A 27,870-nucleotide genomic window follows, 5' to 3' on the forward strand; every position below is an offset into this window, starting at 1 on the left:
GTCCAATAAACTATGGTATTCATTATCTTATTAAACACGCTATTACAATCAATACCTCTGAAGTGGTTCATCTAAATAATTCGATATTAAATCTGCTGCATTACCAGAACCTTTGATCAACAGGACTGGTATATTCTTCTTAACGGTGGCCTTAACTTGATGGACAGTACGCATATCACCTTCCACTACCACTAGCAATACTGGAACTTTCATTTCTAAAGCTGAAATACAACCATACATGATTATGTACAAAAGTAAACTAAAGACTTAAAAAAAAATATATGAAAAAGAGTTATATGTATAATGAAGTCGTAATAGCAGTTGATATTAGATCAATACCGATTATTCATATGCTTTATTCATTGTATTTATAAACATGAAAATAATTGACAAATTAATAAGTTGACAAAAATTAACTGACATGTGGAAAAATCAATATCAAAATCAAAATATAACTAAATATATATGTATAGTTATAATACTCATAATCCTACGTCCTGTCGATACTGTTCACTTATATTTTGGCATTGTACAAGGTCAAACGTTTCTCAGACGTTTTATGACGTCTTTACAAAAGTTTGGATGTGTACTTATTGATACTTGAGTCTGGGGGAACATGATTTACTCATAAGTTTTAATAGGCTTTGAACTAGCGTTCAGTAACTGCGATTACGAGAACTCTTATACCGGTGCATTGAGTCTATTGCTTTTTAGTAAGTTATTGTTTTGTGTGCTTTGTTCCGATTTTTTAGTCAATCATTGGCAATTGATTTTTACAATTAGTTCTTATGCTGTGCTTTCCCAATGTTCCGGGTTAGGGAAAGATTGAGCGCTCACAAACATGCTAAACCACGACAAATCCTTATGTACCTAACACAAGTCAGTAGCTTGTAATTTAGTGGATGCGTTGGTTCATGCTTGTCACATTTGTTTTTCTTATTTGAATTGTTTCAAATTCATAATAGACTGCTTTAAATTCAAAACTTATTGCGAGGTTTCTCGTGAATTTCCTGTCGAATTTCCTGAAAAGAGTCTTAAACATGATCCTTAAAATATACTTTACGAATAGAACTATGTTACTTTATTCTTTTCTTTTACGTTATCTAAAAAAAAAAGGAAATAGCGACAGATAGTAGATATAAGAACCAACGACTGATTGAGACAAGAGAAGTTACTTCATTAGTTACTAGTATTGATAAATAGCAACCTTGACTATTATTTTTTTCCTCATCTACAAATATCACATCTAGCAGAGGAGTCCATCTTTCTGAAATGTCTGCTAAAAGTGTAGCAATGTACGTGTTAAACCACTTGTACTCTTCTTTCTCTTTAATTAACTCTATCTCAGGTTTCATGTTAAGTTGAAATACCTTATGTGGATTAAGTTTTTTTGCATCCAACAGTTTCTGCAATAAAACGATATTATGAAAAAAAAGCACAAAACAAACAAACAATCAAATAAAAAAAAAGAAAAAAAAAGAAAACATACTTACAAAAGAAATGTCCACTCGTCTGGTAATAAATACAAAATGTATTTAATGTACATTAAAATCGGATAAAGGATATATATTATTGTATATGTACATGTATATATTTAAGTTAATGTTATTATTGACTAAGATATTGTAATTGGGTTTCTTATGAATTACGGACGATATCTGGATATTAAATTTGTAGTTGTCATTTGAGAGATTGATGAGATTTTGAAGGAGTTGCATCGTGATATGATAGTACAGCATCTTCACAATGAAAACATCACACCCACATATCGTCCATAAATCACCAACATATGAATATAAAAATAATGCAATTTAAATTGATTACCGAAGAGACAACTATACAATCATGATAGAACATAAAACAAATATGTGAACAATTATATGCCATAAGACGGCATTCAACAATACCGTTAAGTAGGCTATAAACTGCTCCGGTATGACAAATGTAAAATATTTCCAAGAGGGAAATGTACGTCAAGATATATCATGTCAATGCCGAAGCACTTTCTTCTGAGCTGACGATACTATAGGGGACTAACAGTTCACCCGTAGCGGTAACGAACCTGTGCTAGAAAATTAAAATAAAGCTTTAAAATGATTTTTACTGAGTTTGGTCATACACTGTGATTCATACGAATAATGGAACAATTCTGCTATAAAAGGGCGCATTTGGTGTCCATAGGAATACTTACAAACTGTAGATAATAAACATTGTATTGCCGAACATGGTACTAACATTGATTTTGTTTTTGAAAAATTAAAAAAAAACTTAATATATATTGCTATATATGTTGAGATATGAGAAATCACTATCCTATGCCCTGTCAGTACTGGTTACTTATATTCTGGCATTGCACAGGGTCGTGCATTTCTTAGACTGTTTATGGTGTCTTTACATTAAATCCGTTGGATGTGTACTGATACTATAGTCTGGGAGAACATGACTTATTTATTAGATTTAAATGGCTTTGAACAAGCTGTCAGTAACTGCGAGTACTCTTATTTCGGTACTAATTGTCTAATGTTTTATGTGAGTTGTTTTGGTTACTCGTGTTGATCTTTTGAGTCAATTGCAACTAATTTTACAGTTTGTTCTTTTATTTTGTTGTTACACCGCTGTCCCAGGTTATGAGGGTTGAGCGCTCACAAACATGTTTACCCCGTCACTTTCTTTAGGTGTCTGTCCCAAGTCAGGAGCCTGTAGTTCAGTGGTTGTCGTTGGTTCATGTTTGTCATATTTGTTTTTCGTAAATTGGTTTATTATGAATTACACCGTTAGTTTTCTCGTTTGAATTGTTTCACATTTTCCATGTCGGGGCCTTTTATAGCCGACTTTACGGAATAGATTTTTCTCATTGTTGAAGGCCGTATGGTCGCGTTAAATTGCTTACATTCACTTCTTTTGAACTCTGGTGGATAGTTGTCTCATTAGCAATCATTTCACATCTCCTTATTCTAATATTAATGTTGTATAGATGTTTGGTCAGAGGGTATCTAATAATATAACTACGAACAAAATGTTTGGTTTATGGACTAACTGGTTATAGTTTTAAATAAGTATCTGTAGAAAAATTTAATGTGCACAGGGCTTGAACTGTATGCTAGTGGTGTGTAGGAAAGTTATAAAGTATAAAATATTTTAGGAACTCTTTTAACAAGTAAGAGTAAATTTCCAGAGAAGGGATACAAATCTTGGTCACAAATTATATAAGAAAAGGTTTTGGTGCAAACCTTGTAATAATCAATGTGTTGTTTTGTTTCGAGCTTAAGTATTGATTAACGTATATCATTTAACCTAATTTATCCAAAATAAAAGCTATGCCATTTTTTTTATCCTGCACGTATGTATTACAATTGAGGTGACGGAAAGAATTGAAAGAGTGCTCATTTTTATCTTTTTCATCTGTTGTTGTTTAAAACAAATTAGTGTTTTAGTTGAGCAGAGGTCGAACACTGAACAGTTGGGGCAAGTATGGACACAACATTCAAGCTTGATACAGCACTGAATTTGGATTGTGATAAAAAAAAACCACATAAAAGACAAATATAATTGCTGTTCGGCGTAGAATATTAGAAAAGAAAATTACAACTTCATTAAATACGGATCTAAACTTCTGAAAGTATCACGTTATCACATTAACTTTTTTTAATTTCAATCCCACAAGCTAATATAATGTAATTATATCTATCAATGATTAAAATAAAATATCATGTATTTGCATGTATATTTCTAATAACGCAGTTTAACAAATACTTCAGATAAACGATTGTTGTTTAGAAATAACTTTTGATAAGTGTCGTCAACGACATTATTTTACTATTGATTTTGTCGACTTTTTGATAAGAAGAGTTACTTTTCTATTGTTCTTGCGTTATTAGTTTTTTTTAGTGGTTTGTAGACTAAGAGTGCATTTCTTTCTAACCTAATTTTTGTAAACGTTGTGTGGCGTTTGTTATCGTTTGCTAAACGCTACAATAGTAGAAAAAAATACATCGTTTATAATCAGTGTTTACTGACCCTGTATGAACTTTCAATAATGCATGCACATGTTGTTGGTAAACAGACTTATTACGCGGTAATAATTAAATGCGGTTCATTCAACCAAAATAGTTATAAATCTCAAGACTTTACACCGTTTTCTCTATTTCATATGTATGAAAGTTTGTTGCCTATAATTAAGATTATTTCTAACAGTGTTTCGGGATTTTTTGCTTATACTGTTAAAGCATGGCATGGGTCCTTTGTCAAAAGTCTCCCAACTATTGTCTTGATTTAGCAAGTTATTCTTTTATATTTTTGTTACGTTTATACGATATAATAGGCACTAGGGTGAAGATTTCACTGCAATGTTTGTCGTTTTGCAGATTGTTCCAATGTTTTCTTATAATTTTACTAAAATTCGAGGATGAAGTTAGAAACAAATGTAGCGTTTGTACTAATAAACGATGAACGACAAACTGCAGACGCATTTTTAGCGAGTGCATAGTTTGTCAAAGTTTATGTAACCTTTGCAAACGTATGTTAGAAACAAATGATCAAAACATGTACTCGCTTAATCGTTGGTATCGTTTGTGTTAGAAAGAAATGCACTCTAAAGAACCCATTAGACACATCGTTTTTCTTAATTCATTTTTTTCGCCAAAATTTAACTACTAGTATTAAAAAAAACCTAAAATCTTAAACATATGATACGCTTACCTTAACTTCATCATTTTTCTTTGGTTGCACTGCTATGAGAATTGTTGAATCAGTTTCATTAAACGCAGTGGTGTCATTCTGCTCGTTCCTCTTGTAACTAGGTTCTTTCTTAAAAGCTTTATTTATGTAAGAACTAACTCCACTATTCTTTCCTCGATAAATTATCCAGCTTTCTATGATTAAATAAAAGAACAAGATAAAATTGAGAATGGAAATGAGGAATGTATCAAAGAGACAACAACCCGACCAAAGAGCAGAAAACAGCCGAAGGCCACCAATGGGTCTTCAACACAGCGAGAAAATCCCGCACCCGGGAAACAAAAATATATACTAATTCAATGAAAATGGACGTCGCACTATACTCCAAAACATATAAATGAACTAAAATTAAAAAAACATACAAGACTAACAAAGACCAGAGGTGAGATCTCAACTCTCCCCCTATACCACTAGCCAATGTAGAAATAACATACACACAGCAAAACGCACAGTAAATTCAGTTCAAAAGAAGTCCGAGTCCGATGTCAGAATAGGTAACAAAAGAAACTAAGCAAAATGACAATGATACATAAATTAACAAAGGACTACTACTTAAGGTATACTTAAGGGCATACGTTACAGAAAAGATAGCTCGTTAATGTTTTCTTAAGATTTTGATATGCACTATCGAAATATGCAAGGAAAATGTACCTCCATGATCTACTTACTTTTCGAGATATTTCAGCTTGAAATATTCATGTTTCATGTAAAAACACAAAATTTTATTTTTCAACACTTTTCCGAAAAAAATAAAAAGACTTAAACGAAATGAGTTATTTTCACCCATTTTTTGGCAAAGTATAAAATTATTCTTTAATTTATATACCTTTAAGAAATTCCCTTAAATGATTGATTGATTGTTGGTTGCTTAACGTCCAGTGGCAAATATCCCTTAAATGAAGACTGAATGCAATTAAATATTTGTGAAATCATACAATTATTCAATTAATGATAATAAAAGCCACAGACAAATGTCTCGCCAATACAAATACTCATAGAACAAAAATTCACTGTTGATTTTTTTCTTGCAATTTCGATATTACATTCATGAAGCAGTACATAGTCGATTGCAAAATAAAAAAAGGGGGTCCATGTGCTAATTTTTTTTTTTAGCTAGAAGTAGAAAATTATTTTTTTTTATGATGGGGATCCCATTTCCCTTTTTTTGGTGCTAAATTACGTCGCAATCTATTGGTAATACAACATCGTCGTGCAGTAATTCCCCCAGTTTATCAAACGCTATACGAATTACTGTCATATACGAATTTATTGATGATAGAAAAGTAACCCGTCTTGATTTTCCTCGAATTTTATGCCCGCGCAGTAAATTTAGAGTACAGAAATATACAGTATCTTCGTTTTCCTTTGCAAATACTTAGATTGCAAAATCCGGCAGAGATATGAATTACGATTTAAAAGACTTTGTCTAGAAACGAATCTTTCAATAAAATTCAGTCTATTCATAGGAAATTGTAATCTTGACCTTTGATACATTGACTCAAAATTCGATAAGAACTTGTTCTTTCAATATGACTTTCTAAATCTATAGCTATATATATGCTGATAGTCAGACATAGGAAGCACCATCAAGCAAAAAATAGCCAAAAATGTCAGACTATTAATTTCTCATGTAAAATCAGTTTCCTTGAAATCAATACGCGTTTTTTCTTACCCCTTTGCGCCTTAGTCACCAAATATTTAAAATATTTATATAATAAACAATACTGCACCAGGTTTTCAGTTTGCTCTGAGTACATTGTTACTGAAAGCCAAGCTATTGCTTTCTCCTCTGGAACACCTGAATTCATGTCAAAATTTCTTCTCCATGTCCTTCTAAACTGGCACGTTAAAAATCCGCGGCTCAGTGTGTCGGTCTAGTACAAAGCAGTGTTAACCTTCGTATAACAGTAACATGTTCTCGTCCTGTTATGAATGTAATATTTGGCAATGGGCTTTAACCACCTATTAAGCCTCATTTTAATCATCATCTAACCCTCATGTTTAATGTTTAACATGTAAAATAAACATTAAAGGATGCTGGCCGCTCTATTTGAATATAACAAGTTTTTTTTAAAAGACTGTTATAAATTGATAGAATATGTATAACGGAACTAAAAACTGGAGACAGGATCTGCATTTCAAACTGATTGCGAACATCTATGATAAAACTAAAATCTTACTGTTCACTCCATGTACAGTGTTCAACAGCCCAGTTGTGAAAGCTGTAGTATTCCATGGCCTAGGTACATAACTATCACAATCTCCAACTACTGCTAGGACAAGACCGGGGAATTTTTCCTTGTCTTCTGTGCTTTTACATTCTATGGTTTTGTCTCCTTTTGTCGCAGTCAACTCACTCCATATTACCTTCGTATTTTTTGTCTTTTGAGCCTCCTCGTCCTTCTTCTGTTTCTCATCATCAGTATCACCAGTATCATAGACTTTTAGTGTATAATTGGCATATTTAGCTTTCTTGTCCGCTAATCTGTACAGTTTAAGTGGTTCTTCATTGTCTTCAGCAGTAACCTTTACTTCTATTTGGTTGCTGAAAACATTTTTTATTCTATTAGCAGATATTACAGATAAAAGATTTGTTTTGAAAATTATTAGATCAGAATAAAAGTTTGCATCTGGCTGTCGTAGGTTTCATCCAATATGATATAAATAAACATAGTTTATGGAAGACATTGAATACGCCATTCCTGTCATAAAGGTCTACCGCTTTTTATATTGGGCTATCAGAGCTAATGCGACATTTTGTCAATAGCTGTGTCATATGGTTGTTATAAAAAAGGAGAATTATGTTGTATGGTTGCCAATGAGACAGCTAATGTTCCTACCAACGGGAGTTGTAATGGTGTTGATTTTATTGACTATAAGTCACCCTACAGACTTCGATATTGAACAGAAAATCCCATATTGCATAGTCAACTATAAAAGGCTCAAAATGATACACTTTGAATTAATTCAAACGAGATAAACAACTGCCTGGTAAATGATAAACAATGAAACAAAAGAAAATATTCAGACAGCAGCCAAGAACAACAAATGAATAACAGGTTCTGACTTGAGACGGTCACATAAAGAATGTTGCGGTGTTAAACATGTTTATGAGTGCAAAGCCTACCCTCTAAACTGGAACAATAGTGTTACTGCACACCATAAGAACAAATTGTAAATCAAAGTACGTTGATGCTGTGACCAATTTCTTTAGCTAGTCAAATATTTTTTTCTGGTCTCATTTTCAATATTTTTTTCCTTATACAGACTCCTGTTAAACATGTCAAGACAACAAGCTCAAGTAAGAGTTATGCAATTTTGTTTATTGCTTTTCTCTCTGTTGGGGAGTTGTCTCATTGGCAATCATGCCACATCTTCTTGTTTTAATACTCAAGCAAATTACTGATATTACTGATAATTGTAACTAAATTTTACTTATGGTTATTGATTAATACACGTAATTGCAGATGAATATGACACGAATTTACCTGTAAAATAGGCCCTGCTTGAATTTTCAAATACATATTTTATTCTTTTGTCTTTCATATATTAAAAAAAATCGACTTAATTAATAATTTATCGTTCATCTTAATAATATATTATTAACAGAATTATTTTATGTAGTGTAGATCAAAAATATATCGGCTTGACTCATCAGATTGGTACAATGCCAGAACAAAAGCTTCTTATAATAAAGGCTAAAGCCGCAAAGTATCGATCTTAGCTTAAGAGTATTCGCAGGTACTGAAAGCTAGTTCAAAGCCACTTGTGCAACTAATAATAAATAAACCATGTTTCCATGGACTACATTATCGATCAGTACGTATTCAACTGAGTTAGTGCAAAAACGCCATACACAATATGAGAAAAGCACGACCTTGTACGATGCCAAATGATAAGTCACTGTACATTGAATCGACAGAATGTAGGACCATAAGATAGTTATGTTTGCATTTATCAAAAATAGTATCAGTGATAGAATCGATAAGAACAATATTCAAAGATATTACTAGGATGTTAAACTGATATCCTTTAAGAATAATAATATTTAAAGAATTAATGATTTAATATTGATTGTATCTGAATTTACGTGCTTTGTAAACAACATCACCATTAAAATAAATATGTTATATCCTATTTGTAATAAGTAATCTACAGGAACAGCAGAGCTCGAAACCAAATATTTGTATCTATGAAAGAATTTGTTAAAGGCTTTTAAGTATTTTAACTAATTCTCTGACTTAATAATTTATCAGTCATACAAGTTATATAATTTAGTTCATTGAAACCCAAAACCTCACTACAAACACGGCATAGCGAACGAGTTGGGAAAGATTCACACCATAAGAAAACAAATTAAATATGAGTGCCGATTAATACAATATTAAAATAACTTAGAACGGTGTTAAATTGAAAACATTTAAGAATACGTTCATTCAAAGGACCAATGAGTTTACACGGATCGTATTACCAACATGATTCAAATATTTTGCAAATCTAAGTATAATACGTAGTTTATTTCTTTTGGAAGGATATTTTTTAATAGTCGATGATACATGTAGATTTGCACCACACGACAGAACATTTTCTGCAAAATCCCCTTTTATAACATTAACGGTACCAATTTTACTGCACCAGACGCGCATTTCGACAATTAATGTCTCTTCAGTGATACCCCAAGTCCATAATCTAATACTAAAGTTTAACAAGATTAATGATAAAACTAGTATTAACGTATACTGATATAATACCAATATCAAATTTTAACAAACAAACTTGGATACAATTGAATACTGATTTAAATAAAATGTTATTGTCAAACTCGGCTGAAACCTTAAAATTATTTTTTTTTTAATTAAAAGTAAGTTCATTGATAATTATAATATAATACAATTATGATATTCCACTTACATTTCCGTTCCTTGCATTTTGTACGGTATAAATTTATGTCATATTTAAATTCTTTCACACTATGGATATTTTCTGAAGGTTTACCTTACTTGTATATAATTGTTTTAAATCATTAATTGCGCAGAAGTTACGACTTTCAGAAAATTATGTTTACTTATTATTCACTGTAGGCACAGTGTTATGTTGGGTCGTGTTTTCTTCGCGTAAATCGGTCTATTTTTCGAGACTATTTATCTATGATTGTCAAAATTATATTATAAAAAATAAAAAGATGTAGTATAATTGCCAAAGAGACAACTCTCCACCAGAGACTAATAAGTGACATTGTAGTTAACAACTACAGGTCACCGTACAGCCTTCAACAATGAGCAAAACCCATACCGCCTAGTCAGCTATAAAAGGCCCTGAAATGACAAATAAACCATTTTATTTATAAAAAATTACGATGTGATATTTGGTTTGTAATAAGGTTAATACTTCCTAACTAATTGTGTGTATCTATGAAAAGATTTAGGAATGGTTTTAAGTAATTGCTTGTAGCAAAATGCCTGACTTGATGATTCACTGGTTATGCATAGATTTATGTGTTTATGGAATCTTAAACGTCACTATAGATATGGACATAACGGAGGAGTTTGGAAATACACACAGCATATTAGAAGAAGTCAAAAGAATTGTCCAAAAAAGAAAAATTAACAATAGGGAACGAACAATCGTCTCTTTTGTGGTAAACAGTGTGTAGATTTTTCCGTGTAAAACTGAAATATCCAAAATCTAGAAAATAATGTACATATGTCGTCAATGATGTTAAACTTTATTGCATCAAAAAGTTAAAGTTCTATTGTGCGCTTTGGTGTAAATAGTTTGATGACTTATAAAAACACACCCTGCACGTAATAGACTTTTTTTCATATTACCGACTTTCGGCCCCGGAATTAATCTTTTTTCGACAGGTTACCTAATCAGTGGTAGGACATTCTGGTACTTGGCCAAGTAAGAGCAACTTAAAGAAGTAAATTAAAGTTAACAATCGGTATATTTTTTTGGAAAAACATACTGTTTCATGTTTTCATTAGACGACAAAATCATCGGAAAACAGCAAACTTTCCCCCTAAATTGCACCGATTATATGTTTAATTTTACTTCTTTTGATTGCTCTTACCTGACTGAGTACCAGACTAAACTACCACAAAGTAGGTAACCTGTCGAAAAATATATATAATCCGGAGTCAAAAGTCGGTAATATGAAAATAATCTATTACTCCCAACGCCATGTCATGAACAGGTAACAGATGACAATCGGAAGGGATATAAGCAGTAATCATGCACATTGAATCACATAAAACTTATGTTTCGAATATGTTTACCTGTAAACTGATGCAAATAAAATGCTGCACGGTGCGCAAAAGTAAAATGCATAAATATAAGCACCACACGTGTTAATTTAGGCGATGAGTTCCGCAGATAAACATCGTTTAATTTATGTTCAGAAAGAGGACATCTATTTGACCTGTGATAGGATAAAATACATCTAATATTTCTCAAGTAGAACGTGCAGGTAACTGTTATGTAATATCAACACAAGAAACATGTCAATGACATCATCGCCTTTCACAGACAACATCCGTATAAGGATAGCGAAAGCGGGTATGTTGCACCATTCTATATATAGATGTGACACAAAACGACCTATAGGAATGAACGACTATTTTTTATGAAATGTGTACTGACATGTATCATAATCGTTAAAAATACTAGTAACTAATTTGTTATTGCTTTGTATTTATGTTATTTTTTAAACGTAAATGCATAAAAACACAAATGAATTTTGATTATTCAAACTCCACTCCAGAAAACCTAAACTCCGGACATACATAAATGTTATTTATTCGTAAAATATACTTTTATAGCAATGATAAAATGTAGGAATTCTTGTGATAAGAATGTATCTATGGATTCAAAAATGCATTTCCACTGATCGTTTTGCATCGGACTGTGTATAAAAAGGACTTAGTTTTATATTTACGAATACAAACAGCACATAGAAACATTGTAATTGCATATTTTACTTGATAGCTCATAGTAATGTATTGTATTGTTGAAACGTGCATAACAAAAAACATATTTAATATTATTATTTAATATACAAGCGTCGGTTTCACTTCTTACGACCCCTCCCCCCCCCCCCCCCCCCCGAAAAAAAAATGTTTGTAAACATATTTGTTATAACAAAAACATCTGGTTAAGCTCGAAATACCCAGCAGAACTATATACCTACTGTGTAATTGTGTTAAGGTTTTTTAAAGATTACTGATGTGTGGTAATTTTGAATTCATGTCTTTTTTTTTGAGTGCGAAGAAGGTTTAAATTTAATTACAATTAGACCTTTTCAATAACTCTCCACAACAATTAATCAGTGACAAATCCGGTGACTCAAGAACAATAGAAAAGTTACTATTCGTATAAAAAGTCGACAAAATCAACAGTAAAACAATGCCGGTGACGATACTGATTAAAAGTTATTCCTATAGAACAATCGTATATTTTATTAAAGAAAGTATTTGTTAAATTGTGTTATTAGAAAATTTCATGCAAATACATATATGTTTTATGTTCGTTATTTATTGAGATATTTACATGAGAAGTTTGTGAAACTGAAATAAAAAAAAATATATTCTCAAAAGTTTCAATGTTTTATTCTAATTCGGCACATTGATATAAAAAAAATAGAAAAAAATACATGTACATGCAAAATGTGAATCTCTTTCACGTCACCAATTTTCGGAGTGTTCCACATAGTCCTAAGAATGTTTCAATTTCCAAATATACAACTATTTTCCACATCGTAGCTTTCGCGTACGCCGGTCTGCTCTTGTCACGTAAACTTTCAATATAGAAATAATACTTTACGTGGATATAACGATTTAAAACGTTGTGTCTGTGCAGGTTGGATAATTAAAGATAAAAATATTTACAAATTAGCTTATTCGATAAATGATTTTTACTATTGGTTGTTTTTTACAATTTTAAGAATATGTCATCTCGATTTTTGAACATGTATATTTGCAGTCTACTCGGTGTACTCCCATTCAGTGTTGACGTCGGGATAAGGTCCGTTTGAATTTCCAAAGACCCCGTTCACTCTAGCATTTTTTTAATCGACCTAGATTTGAATCGATCTAAATAAAACCAGTTAGCGTTCAAATTATTTTTACTCCTAACGATCTGTATCGATCTAACCTGAACCACTGCGTTCACACTACAAGTAAAAATGCAATCGATCTGACCTAAATTATAAACACTCTGTATAAATTAGAGATGTCAACGAGTACTCGAGTATTCGAGTATCGCTCGGTAGTACCGAGTATCGAATACGAAAACGATACTCGACTAATCGGTTTCCTGTTAGAATGTTGCTGTCTTCTTGATATAAAATTGATATTCTTGAGAACTTCTTTCGGAAAATTAAATAGGCATCATTCAATAATCATACTAGTAAATAAATACATTTTGTTTCAAATGCTTGCGCTAAATTATCATTTAAAATGCCTCCGAAAATACGTTGGCTATACCTGGGCTAAACATGTCTTAGCCATTCCGTCACATCGGTATCGTCAGAGAAAACATTTTCGTCTGAAAGACTGTAATTTACAAAGTTGCAAAACCGACTGTCCCTAATAATAGTTGACAAGATAATATTTCCAAATAGAATAAATTCGTTGCATCCTCTGGTGACCCTCAGTGAATAGTTAAACTTCTAATCCTTACGCCTTTGTAAGCAGTAAATGTGTTTTCTTAACGATTACCAAATACTATTGTTTGATATGGGTTTTCCTCGTGATTTCTAAATAGGTGCTCATTTAATTATTTGATTAGATTATTGTTGGTTTACTTAATTGGTACTTGTAGCTAATGAGCTATTAATTATGGTGTGTAACTCCTTGTCCCATTTTCTTATGTAGATGGTTTTTCGTCCGTTGAATAACGAACCACAGAATGTAAAATACGTGTTTCTGTGTTGTAGATATATTCCCGAGCGAGTTCTCGAGTATCGCTCGATAAAACCAACGAGTACTCGATTAGTAATTGTTCACCGAGTTGACATCCCTAGTATAAATATAAACTTTTATCACATTAAATACTTCACCTTCATAAATTTAGATATTAGTCCACTCGCTGCATTATTCAACCGGAATACAGTCAGAAAAAAGAACCATACCTATTTGACAACCTCTCGCACCTGACGCATGCGCGTCCTAAACCTTCGTCATTTTTCCGGTTCCATGGTGTTTGCTGCACGCTTTCTCTGAGAAGGAAAACGTTTTTTCAAAACCACGTTTCCTTAATAGAAAAATTATAGTTATTAATTATTTTGTAATATTAATTTGTTTAATAAAGGTAATATAATTTAATTTAATTTATCTGAATAATGGTTGATAGAACACCAATATCGTCAACGCAAGAGGTAAGTGACACACACACAGCTGGTGGTTTGATGTCCCCTTGGCGTTCGGCCACTCATTCTGATGAGTTTAAGGATACAGGTATGGACTCTCAGTATATCCCTGGTGTTTCTAGTGTGATTCTGGAACAGGACCCAGACCATGCAAGGACTTAGCCCTTCACTTCTGGTGCTAGTCAGTTGAGGTTATCTAGGCCTAGCAGGGTATCTCATACCATAACTAGGCCTGTTGAGATAACAATGTCTCCTGGTTCTTGCACAACAAGTATGCAGGAGACTCTTCCCGCTGGTATCAGGAGTGACCCCTTTTCCAGGACTAGGTGCCCTATGAATTTTGCCTACCTTCCATGCCTATGGGTATGCCAAACTTGCCTCCTTATCGTTAGCCCTTTGATCCGTTCCGTATTCGGCTCAGTCAGTCTGGTCAGGGGTTCAATGGAAAGCCGTCTTCAGAATCATTCTCTTTTTGGGAGCTGTTAATGCCAAATTTATTGAGTTTGGTAACAGGCTTGCCCTAATGGAGTCTAGGGGTCTGTATCAGGATCCTTCACAGGATCTTCCCAGACCTCCTAGACTCCTAGACTTCCTGGTGGAAGATGATACTGTTTCCTTGGCTCCCAGAAACTAAGAAGGTAACTTTCTTGAAGACCAAGGTGCTTCGTCTGAAAATGATAGTATTGATAACACAAAGGGAGATGCTATGAACCTTCTTCAGGCAACACCTCTGAATCTCTTAGGAGTCTAGTTTTTTCTATTCGTAGGAATTTGTCGGATATGCCCATGTCCTCTCCGCCAAGTATTTCTTCTGCCCCTTCAGATTTTATGGCATGCTCTGGTTTGGTCAAGCTAGATTTGAAGAGGTATAATTCTTTTCCAGAGTCGGGTCATTTAGCAACAGCTTTTGCTTTTGTTAACTCGTCTTTGGCTGGGAACCATGCTAACACTAGCAAACCAACTGGTAGTAAGTTCTCTTACCCAGGGAAATCTAGATCCAGGGACTTTGAGATTCATGAATCTTCCTTGGGTATGTCTGCGCCAGTCTGTGATAAGGCTTTTTCTGTTTTACTGGGTTCGAAACCTGTGGAGGGCCTCAGACTTCATATGTAAAGTCTGGAAAAAATCTCAGGTTATACAACTCCTCTTCCTCAACTTCCAGTGGGGGACACGCTTTCCCACTTTCTAGATCAATGGTCTCTTGATTTCACTCCAACCTAGACGATTCCCTTATCAAGAATCATTGCCGATCTCGTCTGGAAGAACACACCGATTTGGCTATACAATTACTCCTCAGACCGTTTTTTTTATTTCATTGAAAAAATTACAGATAATTCCCAGTCAGAATTTCTTTTTCCTTGGAGAATATTTTCGGACAGATATGGGCCTAGTTCTTCTTCCAGAAGAGAAGTTGCTCAAGGCACATCAGTTAGTCAGTGTTCTGATGCAGTTTTCATCTGTCCCTTCTCGCCAATGCCTTCAGCTGGTGGGTTTCTTGATTTCACTTCTACCTAGACGATTCTCTTATCAAGAATCATTGCTGATGTCTCCTGGAAGAACACACCGATTTGGCTATACAATTACTCCTGAGACTGGGTTTTTAATTTCATGTGAAAAATCACAGATAATTCCCAGTCAGAATTTCATCAGTTAGTCAGTGCTCTGATGCAGTTTTCAATTGTCCCAGCTCGCCAATGTCTTCAGCTGGTTGGTTTCTTGATTTCACTCCTACCTAGACGATTCTCTCAGCAAGAATCATTGCCGATCTCTTCTGGAAGAACACACCGATTTGGCTATACAATTACTCCTGAGACTGGGTTTTTTGATTTCATGGGAAAATACAGATAATTGGGTCTAGTTCTTCTTCCAGAAGAGAAGTTGATCAAGGTACATCAGTTAGTCAGTTTTCAACTGTCCCAGCTCGACAATGTCTTCAGCTGGTGGGTTTCTTGATTTCAATTATGAACGCCATTCCACTAGGACGTCAAATCCAGGTGTATCTGTCGGAGTTTTGGCACCCAATATCTCAACTGTGGGAGGCACCTGCTCCAATTCTTCCTCGGTTACCATATCTGCAGTGGTTGCTTCAGGAGATACATCTACTGAAGGGAGTATTGTTGGATCCTCCAGACGCCATTCTATCTCTGTTCATAGATGCGAGCTTGGTGGGATGGGGAGCTTATCTATTGGGGAGAACATGCAGCTTCCGGTCTTTGGTCAGGTGCTCAGTTGGAGGAACAGATCAATCTCCTAGAGATTAGAGCTGTGTTACTTTCTCTACTTCATTTACAGGCTATGATTCAGGGTCAGTCACTTCTCCACAGTAGTGACTTATCTTCAGAATCAATGGGGAACTCATTCCTTTTCTCTGTATCTTCTGAGCAAGGCAATTCTTCTTCTGTGTTACAGTCACGATATAATTCTGTCAGTGAGACATGTTTCAGGCAGTCAAAATCTTCTGGCGGATGCTCTATCCCGTTCACGTGTTCCAGCGAAAACAGAATGCGAACTTCATCCATCAGTGTTTCAGGAGATCGCTCTTTGTTGGGAAAAAGCTCGAACACATCAAACGAAAGGAAAACAACTGTCATATTACTGACTTTGTACAGGCATTTCCTTATGTAGACAATTGTGGATTTAACGTGGTTTTATTGGTTCTCGGTGTCGAAACAAATTGATCCTCTTTCAGTTACTGTGCAAAAGTTGGCGGATTTTTTCCTTTATCTTTTTTGAAGAAAAAGGTTACACTCCGTCTACTATAAAGGAATATAGATCTGCCATAACCAGAACCATATGTCTTTTAGGAGGCTCAGACTTGCGTGATAATGAGTTTTTGTCTATGTTGATAAAACTGTTGCCTCAATATACCTTCTCAAAGGCGTTTGGTTCCTTCTTGAGACTTGGGTTTAGTCTTGAAGTTTCTGCAGATTCCGCCTTTCGAACCTTTGCATTCCGCCTCCTCCAAACAATTATCTTATAAATGTTGTTTTATCATAGCTTTGGCGACTGGTCGGAGACGGAGCGAGATTCATGTTGTGTCTATTTCTGAGTCTTGCCTAGTCTTTGCGGCTGCTAAGGCCTCAGTTACACTTCTCACTGATCCTTCTTTTCTAGCTAAGAATCAATTACCTGATAAAGGTTCTGGTTTAATTAACTTTCCTGCTATACCTGCTTCTGCAGGTAATCATGTGTTGTGTCCTGTGAGAACTTCTTTGCCTTTTACCTAGCTTCGCCAGCAAAACTAAGACCTGCTGGTTCTTCTAGGTTGTGCATTCCTATTAAAGAAAAAGGACATTTCTGATAAAAACATTTCTACCTGGATTTGCAATACTGTCATGTTGGCCTATAAGTCTACTTCATCTGTAGTTTTATCTAGAAATCAAGTTAAAGCTCTTAAAGTAAGAGCCTTGGCCTCTTCTTGGGATTATTTTTAATATCTCCCCTATGTCGGAAATCATATCAGCTGGTTTTTGGAGGTCTAATAGTGTCTTTTAGAGCCACTATTTACGCTCTATGCCACATCATTGTGACAACCTCTATTCTTTAGGATCTTCAGTTGGTGCTCAACAGGTTGTTTTTCCTCCTCCTAGCAAGGGGGGTTCAGCGCTTCGTTAAATTCTGTTTATCTAAATTTATGAAGGTGAGGTATTTAATGTAATAAAAATCAACTTTTAGAATTAAAATTTAGTTTTGTAAATTAAATACTCGCCTTCATAAATTAAAGGTCCCGTCCCATCCCCTTCATCCCCATTGGTGCTTGGCAATTCAAGGAATAAATGATGAAGGTTTATGGCGCGCATGCGTCAGATGGGAGAGGTTGTCAAAGGGGTATAGTTCTTTTTTTCTGACTGGTGTCCGGTTGAAAAGTGGACTAATATCTAAATCTATGAAGGTGAGTATTTTATTTACAGAACTAAATTTTAATTCAAAAAATTTGATATTTAATCAAATTAATGTGTTGATACACACGCTTGCAACAAAATAATGGATGAAGTAATTGTGTCACTTGAATTACAAGTTCAAATGTAAATACTACTGTTCGTATGGTTTTCGTTAATTTTCAGCCCTTATATGTTGGTCATCCATTTTGTAATAAATTGCACGTGTAATACAGTACATGCGCACAAATTATTATCGATTCAATCGTCCTAGTTTAGATCTATCTCTGCGTTCACATTTAAAGTTGGATCAGTTCAATTTAGGTCGATTCAAACTAAACTACCTCTTTACATGTTTTAGTTTACACCGATTCAAGATTCAAGATCGATTGAAAGCGTTCACATTGGGCTTAAATCGGTCTTAAAGGAACCGATCCAGTTTTAATCGATATAAATGTCCAAGTGTGAACGGGGTCTTAGTAACATAGTTTCAAAAGTGTAGATTTTTGCTGCTTATCAATCGCTTCTCCATGTATATTTTTCCTGAATGTTTCTGATATACATACCTAAACGGATATTTGCATGTTCCAGAGGCATTCAGCCAGTAGAAACATAAATTGAAGTTGGCACGCCAGGATGTTTTTTGCATATTAACATTCGAACCAATTAATCGCAAAACTTCTATAGCTTGCTTCGTCTTCGTTCTCTATTTTAGGAGGGAAATGATAACATTTATATGGAAATTTTGTTTTTTTATTTCTAATTAGCTTTATTATTACTATTTGTGAATTTATAATCCATAACGTCCTTGCTAAAAAAAAAAATAAAAAAACCAAACAAAACAAAAACAAAAAAACAAAAAAAAAATGTGGAAAGATTAAATTTTCAGTGTTCACAGGGAATGTAACATTTCCCACAATAACACTAACAGTTTGCAGGTAAAATTGAGGGATCATATCGAAGATAAAAGATCATTCATAATAACATTACATAAAAAGTAAAATGACAAAAATACTGAAATCAAAGGGAAATTCGGAACGGAAAGTCCTTTATAAAATTGCAAAATCTAAAGCTAAAACACATCAAACGAATGAAAAAAAATCTTTTCATATTCCTGACTAGGTACAGGAATTTCCTTATGTAGAAAATGATGGATTAAACCCGGTTTTATAGCTACCTAAACCTCTCACTTGTATGGCAGTTGCATAGAATTCCATTATATTGACAACAATGTGCGAGCAAAACAAACAGACATAATAGGGAAAAATGTCAAAAATTGGGGTACAGCAGTCAACATTGTAATATAATCTTAATCATTATGAAAACAAATATCTATTTCAACAAAGAAAAACAAAAAGACATAAAGACACTCTATAGACAAAGTACATTGGCAAAAATGAAAGACAAGATTATAAAATTGACCATAGCACAATAACATAATGGCGGGATGCATAAGTACCGAGCCAAGTACATATTTGATTTAACCGTATGAAATGCAAGTTTATTTGCGTTTTTCTCTTTCTCTATGAAATAGTGGCGGAATTATGGGTTTGTCAATCACTTAATAATTTTCCATCCGTTTCTTTCGAATGTAGGAATGAGAAAGATCGCGTGTTTAGTTGGGTCAATATTCATCAGAGTGAGGTACTCAAACTACACATAGAAATATAAAACCTGTATGCAATGAATATACTCATCATAGATACCAGGATACCAAATTTTGCATTAGCGCCAGACGCGCGTATCGTCTACAAAAGACTCATCAGTGACGCTCGAATAAAAAAAAAGACTTAAAAAAGCCAAATAAAGTACGAAGTTGAAGAGCATTGAGGACTAAAAATTCCTAAAAGGTTTGCCAAATAAAGCTAAGGTAATCTATTCCTGAGGTAGAAAAGCCTTAGTTTTTTAAAAATGTAAAGTTTTTTAAACAGTTAATTTATAATTATGACCATATCAATGATAATTCATGTCAACACAGAAGTGCTGACTACTGGGTTGGTGATATCCTCGGGGAATAAAAACTCTACCACCAGTGGCATCGACCCAGTGGTTGTGAATAAACTCATCATAAATACCAGGATTGAAATTTGTATATGCGCCAGACGCGCGTTTCGTCTACAAAAGACTCATCATTGACGCTCGAATAAAAAAAATTAAAAAGGCCAAATAAAGTACGAAGTTGAATAGCATTGAGGACCAAAAATTCCTAAAAGTTTTGCCAAATACAGCTAAGGTAGTCTGAGGTAGAAAAGCCTTAGTATTGAATTAGACATGATGGTAGTTTTAGTAATTGACTGAGCTTCACTATTTGTGTTTTTTACAAGAGCAGATGACTGTACAATAAAGATGTATAAACTTTGGAGTTATTAAATATTTGTGGCATGTTTGCGGCATCACGTGGGGCAATTCGGGGTTGCTCAATTTGGGAAAAATTTAAGCTCACTTCGTAACCCGAAAATTTAACCACATGTGTGAAAATTTCTCAGCTTCGAAACGAGAGGAATTGAAGAAAAGGCTACCATTGTTGCCTTTGGGAAATGAATTGCGCATCTTGACCCAGTTATATTACGCATTGACAATCAGATAACTTGGAACTGCCAGTATGACAAGAATTCTTACACTGATAACCAAATTCATGCTGAATCATAAATTCTATTATGTTCAATTTTTCATTTTTTCTGTGCTATTCGCTTATATCTCGTGAAAGATAGGATTTTTAATATTCATCCAAAAATTTTGTAGCGCTATCTTCCTGTCAACTCAATACGACGTCAAATGATATATATGACATTTAAATGACTTTGTTTGTTATTGACAGTAAATTAAAATTGTAAAAGGAGGCAGACTGATTTATTTTTTCTTATCGAACACGATATTAACTAAGCATCAATTGAGATTATTTCAGAAATCTGGGGTTATTCACGTAAGATGACACAAGTCATTATTGGTGTACAAATAAAAAGAAAAAAGATTGACATCGAAATATCTATCAATTCTAAATGTGCCTATGAAAGGCAAACAGCTATATAATACTTTACTTTCATCAACCATTTTGCTGTCGTTAATTCAAAATGATTGCATTTCGTGTGCCAGAAAATACGGTTGCTTGACGTCTATGACGTCACATACCCAACTACGATGAAGAAAACTATTACACTGTATAATCTTTGATGTTTTATTCAAAAGAGAGACAATAATGAACAGATGCTTGCATGCATTAAACATATGGACATTTTAACGTCCTTAGGGTTGATTGGAGTATAGTCATCTGGATATCTTAATCCGTTCAGCATTTAGTTCCCTACTAGGGTTGTCCTTTTTATTTTTTGTGATAAAAAGACACACCGCTGAGTACGGTCGGAACGGGGACGTTAAATCAGATGCCTCTTGTATAGCGAGAGATCCACACTGTATACATGTTAAAGGACCCTTGCAGCAACCCAGTACTATTGATTGATTTCTTCATATAAGTCCAATGCCAAATATGTCAGACATGTTCAGGAAGAAAACGCAATAAACAATGAAGCCAAAAGGTAGGCTCTGCAGATTATGACTAAGGCCGAGAAATTGAGTGCCGCTAAAAGAGGATTATTTTTGAGCGGCAGTAAATTAAGTTACTCACCAAGCACTCAACCCGTAATTGCAACTTTAACGAGCAGCTGTCGTCCATTATCGTCCTAATTTTGACTGGACGTTAGCTGCATGTGTCAATTTATGAAATATGTAATTCGGTGACAAGTCGGAAAAAAAGGATAACTGTACACAAATAAAATATAGATATTGAAAAAAATGTGAAGCTTCGTGTTTTAAGTATTGTAAAAGTTTAAAAGTGTGTGATTTCCCATCTTACCTCAATTATATATATATATATATATATAACTGACAAAGTGATGTTTGTCAGACTAAGCGCCCTAACTCAGAGACACATAGTTATTATTTGTAGTAAATCTGTCTATGTGTAACCTGTAGAAATTGTTATTAACCAAAAATAAAATAACAGATAAAGGAATTGTAACAAATATGTATTGGAATACACATATAATAAAATACTATATCAATAAATATAAAAAAAAATTCTATTTGTATTGTGTTGTGCAAACTTACGAAATAGATAAATCAAATCTTTCAGCGGTAGCAAACTTATGTTGAAATAATATTATTCATCTGGTGGATAGTTGTCTCATTGGCAATCATGCCACTTCTCTTTATTCTTATATTTTAGCTTATCCAAGACTACCAAAATTAATTTGACACCACAAAAGTTGTTATCGCTACACCAAGCTTTGAAGACATTACTAAAATGCCAGATACCAAACTTGGATAGTATGACTTTGCACTATGCAATTTTAATAACGAATTGAATATATCTCTTTCTAAATTTAATGTCAGTATTCTTCAGCTGAAAAGAAGCTCCTGGAGACTCGGATATTTTAATGAACCAAGTTGATTAGTAAAAAGTGTTTAAAATAATTGTGGTGATACACTATGAAAGGGTAAAGCATAAAAAAGCCAATATAAACCTGTCGAATATACCTTTAATGAGCATTCGTATTGGATAACTAACAACGGCCCAACGGTGCGAAATCTCATATTCAGTAAATTCAAACCGTGACAAAGGATTCCATCAGCCAAGTGGTGTTTGGTCTAGAGATAAAAAGTGTCTAGTGTTCTTAGTTGTTTATTTATATATAAAAAAGAGAGATATGGTATGATTGCCAATGAGACTACTATCCAACAGAGAACAAATGTAGCGGATTTAGGAAACAAAAGTAACGATACAGCCTACAACAATGAGCAATACCTATACCGTATAGTCAGCTACGGAAGTCCCCGACATGACAAAACGGGAATACATTTGTCATCTGTCTTTTTGTGCTTCCAACCCCCCTTCTGTGTATATTCATTATCCTTCATCTTGTTCGCATCATGCTTACATTTGTAGCTCTTATTCGTTTTCTGGGATTGGCGTTACTTTTGGTTCTTTTTTGTTATAGCACAATAAATAATAGAATTCTGAACTAGTTTTATTATGATGAATAAAACGCTACGCAAATATATAAAATACATTATTAATAACAAGTATGACATAAATAAAACCAAACAAAAGAAGAACCCACCTCCCGATCAAAAATGTATAAAAATTGTATTAAAACATGTATGTCTTTAAAACGTAAAAATAGAAAAATATCACCCAATTATTCAAAGTTATGGAGTAAAAATTGTACAAACAGTTGCTTTGAACATTAATACAGATTTTGTTTTCATACCATTATGCTTGAAAATCCAGCTGTTTGTTTGATAGAATATCTCGAACAGAAAGATGAAGTATTTTGTTGAATTGAGTTTTGGGTTTTTTTAAATTATAAATTTCTTCGAGTTCAAGTTAGAAAAAGCGTTCCAAGTTCTTTATCTTATTCCAGGTAGGTGGTTACTATTCGTCGCTCGTTCCTAATATTGAATTATCATTATCTCTAACTGTTGATGACAACAAAACATACGTTTCATCTAAGGAATAACAACTACTAGCTACTGAAACAATCTCTGCATGCACTATAGATGTTGAATTTTACAGATATATTTCTAAAAACTTGATGTAGAGTTGATTTATTTCATTTATCAAACTTAAGGTGTAAAATGAATAGGGAGAATGCTAAGGATACAAAATGAACTAACCACAAACTACCTCACACGATTTGATTAGAAATGAGAAACCTACCAAAACATAGTAACCATCTTTTCAAACTGCACTGGTCAAGGACCAGTTACGGTCAGAAATTTGCATTTTTTCTCAAATATTTTTTTTAAACAGGGACTGCTTTCGGAAATATTCATTTTCCATAAAAAGAGTTACCAAAAGTTAGATGTATGACTTGGACTTTAATTCAACTTATAAACAACAAAAAGCGGATTACAAGACTAAGTGTGCCTTTTCCCGTTTGAATGGTTTTAAACTAGTAGTTTTTGGGGCCCTTTATAGCTTGCTGTGCGGTGTGAGCCAAGGCTCCGTGTTGAAGACCGTACTTTGACCTATAATGGTTTACTTTTATAAATTGTGACTTGGATGGAGAGTTGTCTCATTGGCACTCATACAACATCTTCTTATATCTATCTATGTTTGAGTAACAGTATATAGATATGAGGACCAGTTATCGTCACTTATGAATCCAGCCCCTAATTATAAAAATTTCCTATTAAGTTCAAATTATTTTTATATTTTGCTATTTTGTGGCAAAAATAGAAGGAAGTTTGTCAAATGAACCAACAAAATCGTCGTCCCGTCAATAAATACCAAATTTCTCGAACTAGCGATCAATCTGTACTGATTCAGGATTTATATCACCTGAAATCAACAAATTACAACCAAGCCATTAAAGACGATCATATAATTGATTCAAAAATTGAAAAAAAAAACTTTTTTATTTGTTTTAAAAAAGACATGTTTTCCCAAAGTAAGCTTTGCTATAATTACTCAACCTGAAATTGGTCAGTTTTCTAAAATCGAAGACGCCATAAAGTCAAGTTCCCCACATGTATTTCCCCCCGACGACCGACGTGTTGAATCCGGATTTCTGTGTCTTGATTGGATGAAACAAAAGCAAATATTTTGAGCTAATTAAAATAAAATTTTTCTATAACGATAATAACAGTATGCCGCATCTTCGACCAGTAGTCCACATTTTTCGCCCTTTATCAATATCATCCTGTTTACAGATCTACGTTTTATTGTAATTTGATTCAGTAGTATACACTTGAAGAATATGCAATATGTTATATGAAATATTTGATACTTAACACTAAGCACGACCAAAAGAAGGAAGTACAGAAATTATGGACCTACATCCTGATCCTCAAGAAAAAGCTAGGGTCTTAATAATAATCTGCAAGATCTTGACGACTATGTTCATTATAAGTACAATAATCAGGAAAATGCTTTATATGGCCGATTTATGGTTACAGATGCTTTATCAGTTAATATAATACACGAGATTTAGTTAATAGTGACAACGAATCAATGAATCAAGCAAAAAAAGTATAACAACAATACTAAACTCAAATGCAAATTAAAAAAGGGGAAGCCCATCAAAACTGAAAAAATCAAACGCTGTCAATCAACGGAACAAGTGAAACAACTGCTATATTCCTGACTTGGTATAGGCATCTTTTAAAGAAAATGGTGGTTAAATCTGGTTTATAGCTAGCTAAACCTCCCACTTGTAGTTTTGTACCTATTCTCTAGGTCTTCAATTTTGTCAAATTTGTCAGATGGTAATTTTCCGGCTTATTCTGTAAAATTATTATGAAAATTATTTTATCATTAGATTTATTTGTTAGTACATGATTTCTTTATTCTTTCAAGGTTCATTTCTGTAATCAGTATTTTATTACTGACTTCTTTTATTTTTCACAGTTATTCTTTATTATTTTGCACCCCATTATTTGTGTTGCTCATTTTTCTTTATTCATTATTTTTTTTGCCATTATTATCTATTCTGTAAACACCATCCAGACCCTAATTCTGACTTTGAATATTGGTATAAATGCAATCAAAGACAAAATCCTATTGATGATATGAAATTATAACCAATTAATACATTACGTCTAAATTAATGTATGAGTGTACTTTGCAGAATATATTTATTCTAAAACACTTTTGCTTCGTAAAACATAAGTTTTTATTTTGTCTTTGTTGACTGTATGTATAGACACTTCACAGCATGCAGATTCTGTGCTTCTTGGATCACATTATCACCTGAAATGATTAAAAAACTAAAATTCAAAGCAGTTTTAAATAATTTGAAATCTGGAACCAGGATATTTTATGAGATTCAATTAAATTTTGATATTCATTTGTTTTTACATAAATACAACTCATTTTCAACCTAATCAAATAACAAAATATTATATTTAGTCTTGATTTTGATGACTTGTAAATAAATCCTTAATAACTAAATTAATCTAGTTAAATGACACTGACTTTTGATTCTGTTGATTCTTATGGGTCATGATTGTTGTAAATTGTATGATCCAATGAAAGGTTCTGAAAAAGTCTGACCAAAGGACTTTGGTATTTTCAAACGTATAATTGGGTATAAGGTGTATATTTGTGAGCTTCATACATGCTTGTATTTACTAGAGCAAACATGGTTGCTTAGAATGTCTAGAATTTATACCAATGCAGCAATACAATGCAAGAGGCTACTTCGTTATCATTAGGGAACTGCTATCCAAGTTTCGAAACCCCAATAATTAGTTAAGGTATAGAAGTAAGGTTACTGCTGGACTTTTCCCCCGTTCCGACAGTAAAACCCTTGCTTAAGTGGAGCGTCAATTTGGCTGTGTGTGTGGGATGTATGAATACACAGTCATGCCCGGTCGGAATTTGGAGGTTAAATGACCTGTTGCAATGCAAAATTTCTTCCCCTATCCACCATACCCACATTTTCCGGTGGCAGTCGAATTGATTTAACACCCTGCACCCAGGACAGCCTACTCTGCAGAACCTACATATGGTTTTGTCATTATTAATTCGTCCTTGTCTTGAAAATACATGACTTATTTGCCATTGTACGTTTTAACAATCAAGAATCAACCAATCTTTTTAGTTTCGTAAAATTCCTTGACTCTTTGGCAAAATTATTGTTGTTTGAAAAATATATTTAAGTAAACGTAACTTAAATGTTGCCGACATGACGACGCCACGAGATATATTTGGTCTCTATGTCTCGCCTTTGTATCTTTGGTCGTATAGGAGACACAAAGAAGAGAAGACAAAAAAACACACAACAGAGAAAGACAGACAATTCCCTGTCCACAAGAAGACGAATAGACAAACAAAAGTACACAAAATAAAAAAAAACAAAAACAAAAAACAAAACAGGTTAGTGCAAAAAGAACCCCACCACACTCTCGGTTAAAATAATCCTTGTGGTCCTGCAGTCCAAAATTCCTAATCAATTAACTACACCCCTTTTTTATTACTGTTAAATTCCGTTGAAAACAATATCCGACAAAAAGACACCACACAATAGCGGTTTGGTTAATTTCTCTCATGTATTTCTGTAACAGTCATAAATGACCGAATATAAAAGTTTGAAATGAACAAACATTTCTGCCGGAAATAGGATCGACAAGATACAGATAAAACGAAGCATGAAATAGCTCAAATACAACAAGGACGACTAAACTAAAAACAAAAAAAACATGAGCGCCGGAAGAGAGAGCAGTTCCTGTTCCACTAGTGGGGTTGCTCATGGGAAGTGCTGCCCGAATATTATGGATAATATAAAAAGTTTACAAAATGTTTCAATTGATCAAAAAAGTTAAGCTCTCAATCAACCCTCACTGTCAATCGCTTGATATAATTCACTATTTAAAATAATTCAATATTCAAAAAAGAATTACTGTATCTGTGGTTCCTTTTATGTCAGATCAATTATCCACGGAACCATAGTCCGCAAATTGTCCAAAACAATAACACAAGGACCATAAGATCTACGGTTCCGCAGCTAAGATTCACTTAGTAAGGAGAGATCAATAAAGTCATAAAATTTGGAATTATTTAGTGAGAGAAAATTATCTATGTAACAGAACGGAAAATTTATAGATACTAGCTTCTTTTCAATCTTCTTAAAAAAAACTCCTGTGTGTAATCTTCTCCGTACGAAAAAAGACGACGAGAAGAGGAGGACAGTTTGTTTCCACAGAAATAGACGATCTGTTGCAAATTACATCCCTTAGACGAACTAAAAATTTTGTCAATAAAAAAAAACAACAACAAATAATGTGGTTGTAGAAAAACGTTTTATTGGAACCAAAGTTGATTTTTCATGCTAAAATAAATTAGCAGTTTTATTTTCACACATTTCGAAGTTTAAAGATTAAAACGCC

At 33.6% G+C, this 27,870-nt stretch overlaps 2 protein-coding genes across 10 annotated transcripts in view; both read right to left on the reverse strand.

Annotated features, from left to right (window-relative positions):
* The window catches only part of LOC127702078 (transient receptor potential cation channel subfamily M member 1-like), a 43,628-nt gene extending 33,894 nt beyond the window's left edge, over positions 1 to 9,734 (reverse strand). For both annotated transcript variants that reach the window (XM_052206092.1, XM_052206093.1), the window contains exons 1-5: positions 9,649 to 9,734; positions 6,918 to 7,282; positions 4,699 to 4,871; positions 1,208 to 1,406; positions 56 to 221 (exon numbers count right to left, since the gene is read on the reverse strand). In XM_052206092.1, the coding sequence (XP_052062052.1) occupies positions 56 to 221; positions 1,208 to 1,406; positions 4,699 to 4,871; positions 6,918 to 7,282; positions 9,649 to 9,665 (920 nt within the window). In that variant the 5' untranslated portion in view covers positions 9,666 to 9,734. The remainder of the gene's footprint in view (positions 1 to 55; positions 222 to 1,207; positions 1,407 to 4,698; positions 4,872 to 6,917; positions 7,283 to 9,648) is intronic.
* LOC127702076 (transient receptor potential cation channel subfamily M member-like 2) overlaps positions 1 to 27,870 on the reverse strand; it is a 177,100-nt gene that overhangs the window by 54,594 nt on the left and 94,636 nt on the right. For 2 of the 8 annotated variants that reach the window (XM_052206088.1, XM_052206085.1), the window contains one exon: positions 22,989 to 25,732. The exons of the other annotated variants lie outside the window; for them this stretch is intronic. In XM_052206088.1, coding sequence (XP_052062048.1) covers positions 25,656 to 25,732 — 77 coding nt within the window. In that variant the 3' untranslated portion in view covers positions 22,989 to 25,655. Of the gene's footprint in view, positions 1 to 22,988; positions 25,733 to 27,870 lie in introns of those variants that run through there. 8 annotated transcript variants of the gene reach the window in all.

The sequence above is a fragment of the Mytilus californianus genome, unplaced genomic scaffold (assembly GCF_021869535.1).
Source record: "Mytilus californianus isolate M0D057914Y unplaced genomic scaffold, xbMytCali1.0.p SCAF_5, whole genome shotgun sequence".
Taxonomy (NCBI): domain Eukaryota; kingdom Metazoa; phylum Mollusca; class Bivalvia; order Mytilida; family Mytilidae; genus Mytilus; species Mytilus californianus.